General features: G+C 45.2%; 1 protein-coding gene across 4 annotated transcripts in view; it reads left to right on the plus strand.

Moving 5' to 3' along the window:
- fam184b (family with sequence similarity 184 member B) overlaps positions 1 to 13,493 on the plus strand; it is a 24,998-nt gene continuing 11,505 nt past the window's right edge. For 2 of the 4 annotated variants that reach the window (XM_052084303.1, XM_052084306.1), the window contains exons 1-8: positions 2 to 590; positions 7,049 to 7,237; positions 8,234 to 8,857; positions 10,307 to 10,442; positions 11,168 to 11,316; positions 11,561 to 12,106; positions 12,515 to 12,622; positions 13,036 to 13,334. In XM_052084303.1, the coding sequence (XP_051940263.1) occupies positions 441 to 590; positions 7,049 to 7,237; positions 8,234 to 8,857; positions 10,307 to 10,442; positions 11,168 to 11,316; positions 11,561 to 12,106; positions 12,515 to 12,622; positions 13,036 to 13,334 (2,201 nt within the window). In that variant the 5' untranslated portion in view covers positions 2 to 440. Of the gene's footprint in view, positions 591 to 7,048; positions 7,238 to 8,233; positions 8,858 to 10,306; positions 10,443 to 11,167; positions 11,317 to 11,560; positions 12,107 to 12,514; positions 12,623 to 13,035; positions 13,335 to 13,493 lie in introns of all 4 variants that reach the window. The other 2 variants (XM_052084304.1, XM_052084305.1) reach the window with 2 other exon arrangements.

The following is a 13,493-nucleotide window of genomic DNA, read 5'->3' on the forward strand; positions in this document are numbered from 1 at the left end:
CCGTTTGCTCGTGCCTCCGCAAATGTTCCGCGGGTTACACACGCCCCTCTCCGCCCCTCCGCTCCGCTTCCAGTGCCTCCATCCTCCCGCGCCCGAGAGGAACAAATATCTGTTGGCACCCCGGGCAAGGCTCGCTCGTAGCGAGCGCGTCCCCGATGGACTTCCAGCGTGTGACCTCCGCGATCGCCGGGCGGAGGACAGTTGGGAGCTGCAGCCGGAACGCTCCAAGCGGAGAGCCCCGCCGATCCACTCCCAAATGTTTTCCACACAATTCTACCGGCTGCCTTACGAGGGAGGAAGCCTACCGACGGAGGAATGACATGCACGAATAAAAAGTGGACACCATTTAGGCGGGATTCTGCGTTTGATTGGCGGTGGGATCATTTGTGATTATCCTCCGGGCTTGGAAGTTGTTCCCTGGAGGGGAAGCGGCTGTCAAAATGGCTTCGGGCCCCGGGAAAGCTCTACAGACCCCCGGCCCGGGGTCTGCCGTTAACGGGAATGCGGCAGAGTTCCAGAACGTCGAGCAGGAGCAGTGCGACTTTCAGATGCACAACAAGATGTGCAAGAAGATCGCTCAGCTCACCAAGGTAGGTGGGACGTGACCGGACGAACCTGAAGACAGCGCCGCCTCTCGAAACGCTGACGTGCCTTGCGTGGACATTATTTGTCTTTTTTTAAATCCAGACGTGCGCAGAAATTATATCCAGTGTATATGACACCACGTTACATGCATATTCATGATCAATTAAAATACGATTTCTCGCAATTCGATACCGTACGAAAGGATTCAAATCTGCCTCACTTGCATTTCAAGTACAGCCCAATAAAATTTCAATTCATTTACATATTACTCTGCGTGCTTTACAACCCATCCCCAAGTTTAGCTTTGTTTTATGTACTCAACCCCCCCCCCCCTGCACACTTCATTCAGTACACTTGAGCTCTTTTATCCGTTCGAAGAAATTAATCAAAAATCTGTCTTGACAAATAATAATCACTTCATTCACACTATTTTATTTTCTCTGTGTAGAATAACACTGCATTACACTGAGATGAATTTTCTTATATTGGGCACAGTAGTAAATTGGCCTATTCTGTCATTTGACCCGTACCTTATCACAAAAAGTTACGTTGCCTGTGTGATAGGGTCAATTAAGAATTTGTGGTGTATTGAGTGGACATTGTCTCCACAGTGCAGAGGTCCTGGATTCAATTCTGACTGTCAGATGTGGCATTTGCATGTTCACTCTGTAGTTTGCATGGGTTTTCTTCTTTCCACCTTCCAAAAACATGCATGTCACTCTGCTTGAAATCTCTAACTTGTCCATAGTTGAGAATAGCAGTGTGCTTGGTTGTTTGTCTCTATGCACCCAGCCATTGGTTGATGACAGGTCCAAGGATGTGCAGCGCCAAGTCAGCAGGAATAAATTCTCGCTCACCCCCAACTTTAATGTTGGCAAGTGGGAGTGTATTAATGATCAATCTTATCATGATAACTTTCACACGCTTATTGTCAGCAACACATGTAATGTGCACCGAGTGTGTGCATATAATTGAAGCCAATGTGCTTCCGGCAGCACTCTTTCGATGCTTTTCATTGTTGCACAGGGACCCACGCGTGTGATCTCTTCACAATACTGCTTAGAGAAGCAGGGCATGACCCACCGTTAGTTGAGCGGTGACGATTACTGATGACGATGCAGTCGCTGTCCTCCCTCGTGGTTTCACCTCCGTGCTGCTTGGTGGTGGTGGTGGTGTGTGTGTCTGTGTGTGTGCGCGCGCGTGTGTCAAGGAGCATGTGCTCTGCAGCAACATCCTGTATGCGGCTTGCATTTGCCGCTCTAAAGATGTCCAAGCATATGTGCAGGATGTGCACAAAGATGACAGGGAACTTGGGTCAGCGCTTGTGTCTGTGCTTGTTAAGGACGTGTGACATTTGTCAAGTCTATCTGCTCCGTCCTTTTGTTTCTGTACCCGATGGACAAAAGTATGAGGACACTGAGGAACTGAAATTCCATCGGTGTTGGACATGACATGCCCCGCTCACAGTTTTCACGTTCATTCCAAATGTGTTTAATGGGTGCCCACGTCTACATTTAAACTATCCAACTATGGCTTTAAAGACCTTACTTTGTTGAATTGTCCAACATGTCTATTGAAGACGTGCATTCAAGAGTCAGGGGCAACTCAGGGGTTTGAAGTAACCCAACCTCTTGACATCTGACCTCCGTGATTCGTTTATGGGTTTGTAAGTGGATTGGGAAATGGGGTCAGCAGTAGTAACCTTATATATTTAATAAATCATGCACTTGTACTTAAAGCACCTCTTCACATCCTCTCCACCCATCACAGATTCACACTTACCCTTCCCCCTCGTTCCTCTTCCTGGTGTGCCCTGGTTGAATGGGTGCTGCTAAAGATAAACCAAGAGTGTGTTTACGTGGCGCAACAAGCCAATTGGAAGAAAGTGCGAATTGAGCGCGTCGAAGCAGCTGTTGTCTATGCTCACAGGAGTCTTTTCTTGTGTACGAACACAATAACTCAAAGTCTCGATGTCACCCTTGAAGTAGACATCAGAATAGAAGTACGGTATGTATAATGTATATGCGCCGGGGTGTGCAACATTTTGATGGGCACATCTAATTTTGTCTGCGATGTCCAGCTTGCACTGTCAAAGTGGGGCCTGCTTTGTAATTCAGCCGCATGCTCATTTGAGTGGAGGTGTGTGGGTGTGTGTCTGTGTGTGTCCGCGGGCATGTGTGGGAGGCGAGCCGATGCAAGCAAGAGTACATCTTTCTGTCTAAGCTCTCTACTTTTTGCAACAGCCTTTCACTCTGCTGTGCTGCGTTACACTTTGCACAGAATATTAATGAAACGCTTTGCTGACGGGCAGCACAGTGGTCGACTGGTTAGCACATCGGCCTCCGTGCAGTGGTGCAGGGTTTGATTCCGGCTCCGGCCTTCCTGTGTGATGTGTTCTCCCTGTGCCTGCGTGGGTTTTCTCCCACATTTGCAAAATACGCACGGCAGGTTAATGGAACACTCTAAATAGTCCCTACTGTTGGTATGATTGTGAGCGCGAAAGATTGTTCGTCTCTGTGTGCCCTGCGATTGGCTGGCAACCGTTTCAGAGTGTACCCTGCCTACTGCCCGAAGACAGCTGGAGTAAGCTCCGGCACGCCTGCGACCTTTGTCAGGATAAGCGGTTTAGAAAATGAATGAATGAATGGATGCAATTCTTTGCTGACGTTGATGTGAGTAAACATAGAAAGTATTGAACCGTGAGGCTACCCAATTACATAATATGGAGTTAAATTGGCTAAAGAGCCAGTCTACACTCCCACCTTGCAAACTTCTTTCACATCCAAATGGTAGATAAACTTATTAGTGTTTGCAAAATCATATTTATACACCATTGATAGGGATTTTTTTTGTATGTGCATTTTTCCTACTTGGTTCCGACTCAACATGGCTCTCCATTTACGACAGTCGCACCATACAACATTTCGAGGTCAGAAAGCAGCATACTAATTAGCCAAGAGGCCTAAGAATAATAAACTGACATTCATCAGAAAAAGGCACGCTACTGCCAGACTCAGTGCTTTTCATTTGATGGTTTTATATTTCTTCGCTAGAAGTGATTTTTCTAAAAATAATTACTGTAATTATGACGTTGGCATAAGCATAAGCTACTGCCAGTAGCTGGTTGTGCATTTGGTATGTGGGCCTTCAGTGGAGACGAATTTATCTAAATCCACCTCTTAATAGCGCTTCTTCCAATTATAGAAATCCAATTAATTCTATACAAAAACAATCATTAACAAAATCCAAATCTACAGTATATTTATTAAATATTTATTTAATATTAAATATTATAAATATTTATTCAACATGACAAAACTTTTTGGGGTTTTAAAATACATCCTACTCAGCTGTGTTGTTGATTATTACATGCATTAATGTGTGTAGATTACATCGTATTTGATTTGCTAGATAAAAACTGCCTTGCTCTGACTAATCAGAAAACATCAAAATGCTGACTATATCGTGAGCCACCTCGCCGGCCCTGTGAGGATGAGTATGACGTCTGTTGTTTCAACAAACAGTTCCATTTATAATATAGTTCAAGTTACATCAGACAGCACTACTGATTCCCAAGGTCCTGGGCAGATTACATTGGGAGAGCACCACATGGAGGTTGAAATTTGATCGGACAAAAAAAAACGTTTTGATTAGTGTTTTCGCCAGCAGAGAAGGTTTTGTTGACCACGGCCACCTTCTACTGACACACTCTTTGATGTTACGAACGACTTACAATGAACTGGTTCGCGCAGCGGTGTAACGATACGTCAAAACCCGCACTTAGTTACCGCCGTGTCCAAGAAGTGTTTTTCATACAAATCGTCACGGTACTCTAATGATGTAACAATAGCGTACCCTTATGATGTGCCTTAGATCTCAATGTTGCTGTATACCCTCCAGTTTCCGCTTTGCAGCAGTGCAGTGTTTTATTATTACCCTCAGCCTCCTTTCTGATAAAATTCACCTCTTACAAGTCGGTAAAGGTGACCTTCGTTAGCATGTGTCGCTCCAAGCGATGGCTTCACTGCAGCGTGCATTTGTTGTTGAATCGGAAAAGAGTCTACCCCAACCAGGGAAGAATGCAGCAGAGCAGAGCTGAATTGGAGCTGCCAAGTGGAAAAACAAAATTGATTGCAGTTGTCGGTGTAGTTTCTCAGTCAGCCTGGTCATGGTCATCTGCGAAGGTTCAATCGAGGCAGCTGGACTGTTGTTATTTGTTGAAGACGTTTCTCCTAGAATCCGAAAGGCTTGTGGAATTGTAAATTCAAGGTGTAGAGTATTTGGGGCTCGGTGGGTGTGTTCTCTGGGGATGGTTGCCATAGGAGCTTTTTCTGTATTATTTCAAACCAAGGACTCTACTGAGTTCAATATCAGGCACAACATACTGTTGCTGTGTCAATTCGATATCAGCGCGTATGCAACTCTACGGTTACAATTCTCTCAGGGATTAATTTTCCAATGAACCGTTTATATCATAGCAAGAACCAATTTATTTCTGAATGCAATCTGATCCAGAACATTTTACTTGCATTTGCCATGACTTCATTATAAGAACCTTTCTGTTTTATTGAACACCTTTAATGGATATATTTTTATGCCCAGTGCAAGTCTCGGTCAAAGCTTGCACGCGTTTCTCTCTTTTGCTGTTTTCACAGATGCGCACAGTTAGAAATGGGTGTTTGCGCTGATGTGGGTGTGAACACAGCTAACTAATTTCCCAACCAATGGAAGTGACTCCTGTCATTCCCTTGAAATTAAGGGCAGGGAATGCATATGGTCTGCATCACTGGAGTCCGATCATTCGTGTCCGTGGGTGTGAGACCTGTGTAGAACAGCTTTCAGATGGTCTAAATGCTTAATTTGGTTTCAGTTACCAAATTGTCAGGTGCGCAGGGGGGTGTAAAACAAAATGCCCAGCCTGGCAGAGTGCAGTCTGCCACATTCCCAAGCACGCTAAACAAGACTCACACCGGCACGATGAAGATGCACCAGTCTTTACGCCTGAGCGCACGTGCACTGTCTACGAAAATAGATCACAAAATGTTGACAAATAGGACCATGTCAACAGCAGTCTCTTCACATTAATCACACAGATTTTTATGAAGTCCATAAATCATGACATTCTAGCCATCCATTTAACATACATTATATTTTCAAATCAATTCCAGTTGGCTACTCAGATGAAATGTAGGTTACACCCTGGACTGATTATATGTCAATCATGGCTGACACACCACCATTCCATCCACATTCACACCGGTTGGAGTGTCCAATGAACCTTAGCACGACCAGGGAGGAAACCAGAGGACCACAAATGAACTCACGAACACAAGGGAGAACCTGCCAAAGACCAAGTTGACATTCAAACCCAGAACCTTCCTGTGAGGCAACAGTGGTAACACTTCATCCATTCAAAACTGCAGCCACGTGTTTAACCAGTCATTCACTGTGCTGCCTGGTCAACCAAGTTTCCCTAAATAAAGTATGGAGGCTGTCGTAACATGACTGTGCAAGGAGCATTTGAGATTTAATGTTCTGGTGTGTTGTGCTGTTAAATGATCCTCATTCCAGCATTTTCTCTCGGCTCATTGCTCCCATTTTCAAAAAAAAACTGAGGCAGAGAAGGACATCCAAGCACAGCATGAACCCTCTCTTCCCTCAGAGCCTGCCCTCGATACAGTCCCTTTCATGTCTCTCGGTCCAACTCGCAGCGCGTGAGCCAAAGTTCTTGCACCGTGACATGATTGGATATAAGTGTTGAGCGGACAGGAACGTGAGACGCGAGCTTTGCCACATGTCACATCTGTCATTGATATCACAGGCGAAAAGCAATGCAATGTGCATTCAAGGTGGACACACACACACACACACACACACACACATGCACGCACATAGTGACACACGTCCCGTGACACCGTATGCCAGGGGTGTGTATCACAGACAGAGCGGCGTCTGTGTAAAATATGAGCCCGTGCATCCCCCCCCTGCACAAACTCATGGACACTCACCCCCAAGAGTGTGTAAGTGAGACGTCAGGGTCGTCAGATGATGACACTGTGGGCACAGCGGTAAAGTGAATAAGAAACGGGCCATATTTCACTGGTTAGACACAGTCTATTTGGGGAAAGAGAGATGGACAGAGACCACCTCACCATCCCCATATACACACACACTAGTTTTGATTATGCTCATATCTTAATAATAATTTTTAAGTGTTTTTTGTACAAAAATAATTCTTGTTTTAGATTAACAATAACTTTCATTAGTTTGTAAGATCTATTAACCCAGAAGTAGAACATTCAGTTTCTTGAGCTGACTGGTCCTCGTATCTATAACAAAATTTGACCACAACGAACTGTATGCCTTAACTGCTGTACTTTATCATGAGATCAACAAATATGTTCGCTTCTTCCAAACCGAATCGTCAGTATCTTTTAATCTGCGTGTTGTTGATTCCGTCCAGGTGATTTATTCCCTCAACATGAAGAACGAGGAACAGGAGGCGGCCCTGCAGTCCTTGAACCACGCCCATGACAAGGAGCTGCACCGCATCTTGATGGAGACGTGTCAAGAGGGGGAGGGCTCAGTGCTCAGGACGCGACTCCTCCAGCTGCAGGAGTCTCTGGATGAGCAGCAGAGGGTCGGAGCGCAAGTACGCGCATTCATTCGTGTGTGTGTGTGTGTGTGTGTGTGTGTGTGTGTGTGTGTGTGTGTGTGTGTGTGTCCTTGAGCCTGCGTGTGTGTACTGACCCCGCCAACCTTATCCCATAATAATGAGCCAACCTCTTTCCAAGGCCATGCTGTTTTGCTGTAAAATTAATGCGCGCACATTCGAGCTGCAAATCAAACTCGCATCAAACGTGCCCCACTGTAATCACAGCGGTGCAAACAGCGTGGTGCTTAGCCCATTCGTCATGTGCAATTTGCATAATGTGCCTCAATAAAACATACACATTAATCATACATAACGGCATTCCTCTAGCATGAGCTTCAGGTTTCAGTAAAAGTTGTGGTAGGCGCTGGGCGTATATACTTTTTGACATGCAAATCATGACTGGAAGGGGGGACAAACTATTTCTCGCTGCTACTTTCGAACCATACACCTACACTTAGTTAAGTACAGCCTAAAAAGAGCTAATACCTCTGTCAAAAGAAAAGAAATCTGCCTGTTAAACTAGTTCAGATGTACAAACCTTCCATTGGATGACGGTCTAATTACGAGGCTCTAATAAACTTGTTAAACTTGGATACATTGCATGAAATTATTTCAACAAATACACCAGGTAAAATAAAACTGACTGATTGATTTGATTTCTTCTTCCACAACCAACAACTCTCCACTATCCACATTAAGACCACAGGTTTAATATTTTGTCTTTCTTAGGTAGTCTAGTAAGGTAACCAACCTGCATTATTAGCCAAGCAACAACCACAGTAATGAATTTGAGGTTGTGTTCAAATAATAATCTCTGACAGTGGCAATGAAAACTACGGGTCCGCATTCCACTTAAATTTCATGATTGGGGAACAATTGCTATTATCATGCTCTTCCCTAAATTCCATTTTGTAAAGGCAGAAATTCTGCAGCTCTTGCATGACAGCTCATTACACCGTACCATGAGTAACATCTTGCCACCCGTGCCTCCAGGTCCAAGCCGACTTTGAGTTCTTTCGCATGCAGTCAGAGGAGAGGGAGCGTGAAACGGAAGCCGAACTGAGACGAGATTATGAGGAGAGGCTCCAGACTGCAGAGGAGGAGCTCGGGGGGGCCAGGTCCAAAATCAGCGCTGCTCAAGAGGAAAACCTGCGATTGAGCAAACAACTGGAAGAGGCCGAGGAAATGATCCAAGATCTGAGCACCAAACGCGAGTTGAGGCAGAGACTTGGTGAGGATGAGAAGAATGGGACAGAGGAGAAGAATGAACACGAGGAGTCGGAGAGAGTGAAAGGCCTTTTGGAGGAGGTGAACATGATGAAGGAGGACAGGGACCGAAGAGAGGAAGAGCGAAGGCAAGCTGCGGATGCGGAAAGGGAGCAATGGCAGCAAAAGTTGAGCCGCCTTGAAGAGGAGAAAGAAGAAATGAGGAAGACGATAGAGGCCGAATGGCGGGAGGAGCAGCGCAGGTGGGAGGAGAAAGAGGAGGAGGAGAAAAAAGGAATGCACAGTGCTTTAAGAGAACGAGTGAAGAGGGCCGAGGCCGAGGTGGAGAGCCATCTGGAGAGGCAGGCGGAGAGCAAACGAAACGCAGTCAAACTGCAGGAGCGCATTCAGGTAAAACCTCTGCACTTCTCGTTCAGATACGATCAGCGGACGGGAATTTAGGTACACCTGCATCGGCTAACTGGATCCAAATGAAAAACGATGTCTTTGCTAAGCTAATAATGCTCAGTTGGTGATTATCCTCACAATGCGGCTTTCTCATGTGTGTGCTTTGGATCTCATTGGATCGTGCAGGTGTGCATTTTGAAGAGTTTGATAGGTTAAGATAAGATAAGATAAGATATCTTTTATTCGTCCCACACTGGGGAAATTTACAGCCTCAAGCAGCAGAAGTTATGTATCCATACTGTCCGTACGTGATGATTTTCATTTTCATTTCATTTTATTTTGGTACGATAAAAAAAAAGAGAATGAACAACTCTGTGTACATTTATTTGGGGTAGGACTTCAACGCCTTAATTCCATTTAGTTCATTTCAAATAAATTCATGCATTAAAATACCAATACATTTTAATTGCAGGTTTCATTCCAAACAATGCAGAAACTTCAAATGAATCGATGAATTGACAACTAATCGATTATCAAATAAATCTACAACAATTTTAATGATTGAGCAATTCTTCAGAGGTATAGTTTCACTTAAAATTGTCCTAATCGTCTGATTTAAGCCTCTCTTATTTCCGTAGCCCATCATGAAAGCAGACTGATTTACAATCTAAAAACATAATATAGTGACAGCCTCACTTCCGAACAATGCGGAACCTTTGTCACTGCTTCCATTGCCGGTACACCATTTACACTGACGCAATCATCAGAGCTCAGCCAACGACTAAGAGGAATCGACCTCATCGCTATGACTGACGGGAGGCAAAATTATTTTAAAGCAAAAACAACTTGTTAAAAACATTGTTTTTTTTGGGGGGGGGGGAATAGAGAGGCTTATTCTTGGATTTAAAAGAATATACCGGGATATGTACAGTATATCACAACTTTTTTTTATGTTATGAAATTTATTTCTCTAATGTCAAGTCTCCCCAATACATTTTGCCAAATTCAAACGATGACTATATTTCGTACTTTGCAGATAAACAGATCAAGTTTACGTCTATGTTGCACCCTGCCGTCTCCGATGTTGCCAACTCACGACCGTTATTGGAGGTCCACGTTAGACAGAGAAGGGAGACCTTGGTTCTCTAACCGCAGGCTGAGGGCTGTTTCCACTGTCAGCTCTGTACAAACTAATGAGTAGTTTGCTCAAGATAGAATCGTGGCAGTATCACCACCAAAGCTGAGCATTCAGACCCCCTGCCGAAGTTCGACACATAGCTGACATGATCCCTTGTAGCACACCATTAAAGTCCTGCAGTGAGCTACAAAACTTTTGTGCTATTTCACTCTGTCCACATTATGTTTGCCAAACTACCCTTTCCCTCTGTGTGCTCAATTGCCCCCTCCCGTCCCCTTCCACCCCATGCTGGCCACTCTTCTCCCCACTCGTAGAACCTGGAGGAAGAGTTGGAACTGGATCGGAAACGTGTGTCCGAGGCTGAGGGCACGGCGAAACGGGCAGAGGAGGAGCTCGCTGTGGCCAAAGAGAGGCTACTGCTGCAAGAAGATGAACTGCAGACCCGAGCGGGTACTTCATGAGACTTGCATCCCATACTACATTCTACTTTACCTTTGTTCATTTGGCAGTCGTGCTTGTCCCGAAAGAAAATGGATGTATCGACTTTGACATAAGCGCGAGGCTTATTCTAACACGGCGGCGCTAAGGGGGTGATGATGTTTGTAGCGGAAAGAGAAGCATCATTTGTCAAGCTTAAGCTTAAGGCTGTCCACTGACATCCGAGCATTAATGTCTTTAAGACATGAAGGGATGCGTCTCTCCAATTGATTGTCAGAAAGCAGAGGAACGAGATTCGCGTTGAGTGTCATCAGCGCAGTTCGGGAAGTTCAATATTGTTGAATATTTAACCCTGCAGAACCCAAGAACCCTTTTCTTCTTTGGAAAATGATGAATTATACATGAAATGACTGCTATACATGTTCACTGAAAACCCCAAATACATGTTTTTTCAAATATTCAATGTTTTAAACCTAATTCGGGATTAGGGCTAAATTTGACCCTTTGGGATTTAAGGGTAGCATTTGAGTAGCAGAATTTATAGGGGCCAAATTTGACCCCGTGGGTTTTCCACTTGCGATGAAACACAAGGCCTCTGTACCAAATCCAGTTCATTCCATCTTACGTGATGAGCTTGATAAAACGGTTTTCTGTATTTCTTTGGCTAACCAGTGACTTCTATTCCATGTTTTGCAATGGCATTTTTCAGTGATGTGTGTATTCTATGTGGGCTTTAGAAGAGTTACTCAACGTGGGCTGCAAGGTGTGTGTGTGCGCTGACGTGGAGGACCTGAAGAGCCAGCTCAGTCGTCTGCAGAGCAGGAACAGAGAGTTGGAGCTCCAGACCAGCGGCAGGAATAACGACCACGCCCGCCAGATCCGCCAGGTAATATGCATACTGGAGACTTTGTGTCCATCCATTTTCTGGAGCTCTCAAATAGGGTCGTGGGTACGTCAAGCCTATCCCATTTGGATTTGAGCGTTACAGTAGCGTACACCTTAGACTAGTGAAGCGCAGTACTAAATGTAAATCTGTGTCAATCAAAACGGAGCATTGGTCTTTGTAGAATTGTCGTACTGGTAAGATTGTGCAGGCGTACCTAATGAAGTGTCTGGTTGGTGTATCCCAGCACGCGGAGGCCCTGTCCACTCTACGTTCCGAGATGGTGAGGGCTCAGACAGAAGAGCTCCGGCGCATCCAAAAACACGCAGATGAGGAGCGGGATAAATTGCAGAGGGAGATGGGCAAGGAGCGAGAGAACCTACAGAGGGAAAGAGAGCAAGAAAAGAGCCATTTGGAGAAGGAGAGAAACCGACTGCGACGAGAGCGAGACGAGGAGAAGGAGGCGCTGCGGAAGGAGGCCGAGGGAGTCAGAGAACATGTGAGGAGGGAAAAGGAGGAGGAGGTGGAGCGTCTCCGCAAGGAGCTGGACGTGGAGAGGGTCCGCGTCCGGGCTCAGTTGGACAAGCGCTTGGAGCAGGTGGAGGTGCAGAGAGCGGGTCTGCAGCAGAAGCTGGAGGAGGAGAAGAAACGGCTGGTGGAGAAGGCGGAGGAGGACAGGAGGCGGCTGAAGGAGCAAGTGCGTAAGGCCATTGAGGAGGTGATGCGGAGACATGCGGCTGAACTACACGGCGTCCAAGAAGCTCTGAACTCGGAGAAGAAGATCAACCAAGAGGTCCGACTCATGCTCAACACTTTTTGTTTGTCACCTGATGCATCTGATTTTGAACGCGATGGTGATTTGGTCAAATCTGAGAGCAATTGCGGTGACTACTTTTGTTGCATTTTTAATTCGATTAAATATGGCATTTTGGCGCTATGATGTGGAGGCGCAGCCAAAGCGAGAAGTGACTGAAGAATGACTGAAGAATTCCACTTGTGTCAACAGTTTGGAAATGCCAGAAACAGAACGAATTGTCAAATTTGTACTTAGCAAAGCAATCCTGGAACTTCTGAAATTGAGTTGATTTGAAATCAGAAATGAAAAGTTAAAACTGAATGAACATACCTGCCGCGGTGTTTCATTACATTTAACATTGAACAAACGCATTTGACAAATATATTTTTCACCATATGTTGAAAGGTATGTGCACACCTCGAGGAAGAGAGGAGAAGAATTGGGGAGCTTCATGACAGGCTGGAGAGGGAGAGACAAGAATTTGAGATTAAACTGAAAGATGCGGACAATGAGGTAAGGTGCACACTTTTTTTGGGACTACTCTACTACAGTGGAATTTGGCAAAAGAGAAACATTTTGGGACATTCATTGGAAACTAAGATTTTGTGATTTTACTCTATTTCTAGCCCCCCCCCTCCCACCCGCCAAAAAAGAATAAATACATTCGACAAGCAGTGTCCTGTATTTCAAGAACATGTTTGACCGACGAGTCACTCGCATGCAGAGATGCCGATGTTACACGCTACTCTGAATACTTTTTCGTCTTCACATAATGTGTTTTGAGAACATGCAAAAATGAAGGTTTGAAAGTTTCAAAAACATGACCTCTCTTTTTTGTGGATTTTCACCAATTGTGACGAAGATCACCGTCTTCTTATAGTGACGATAAACAGACTGACCCATTAAGCAGCTTGACGCGTGTTCAGATCTTTCGTTTGAAGACGGCCATGCATCATCAAGAAGAAAAGGAGAAAGTAGCGCCGGAGACATCGCCCCCATGCGGACCGCACTGCTCCCGTCTTCAGGAGGACCTCCAGCAGACCCAAAGCCGCCTGACTCGGATGCAGGATGAGGCGGAGAAGCAGCGGGAAAGACAACAGAGAGACATCGCTTCCCTCAAGGCGGACAAACACCGGCTAGAGGAGAAAGTTTTGGAACAGAGTCGGCTGAACACGGAGAGGAACCTTTTGGAACAGAGCCAGCGCAACACCGAGGAACGTATCAGGTAACAGAACAAACACAAGGCCTGTTTTGGCTGCCGTGATTGTCATCATTGTTGAAATAGAATACAGACGATAGAAAGAAATCATAAATGCCACGAATGAGTATTAAAATAAAAATAAAAAAAAGAAATGCATCATCGGTGTCTCCTCTTGATGATGAT

This window comes from Hippocampus zosterae, chromosome 13 (assembly GCF_025434085.1).
Source record: "Hippocampus zosterae strain Florida chromosome 13, ASM2543408v3, whole genome shotgun sequence".
NCBI classification, from domain to species: Eukaryota; Metazoa; Chordata; class Actinopteri; order Syngnathiformes; family Syngnathidae; genus Hippocampus; species Hippocampus zosterae.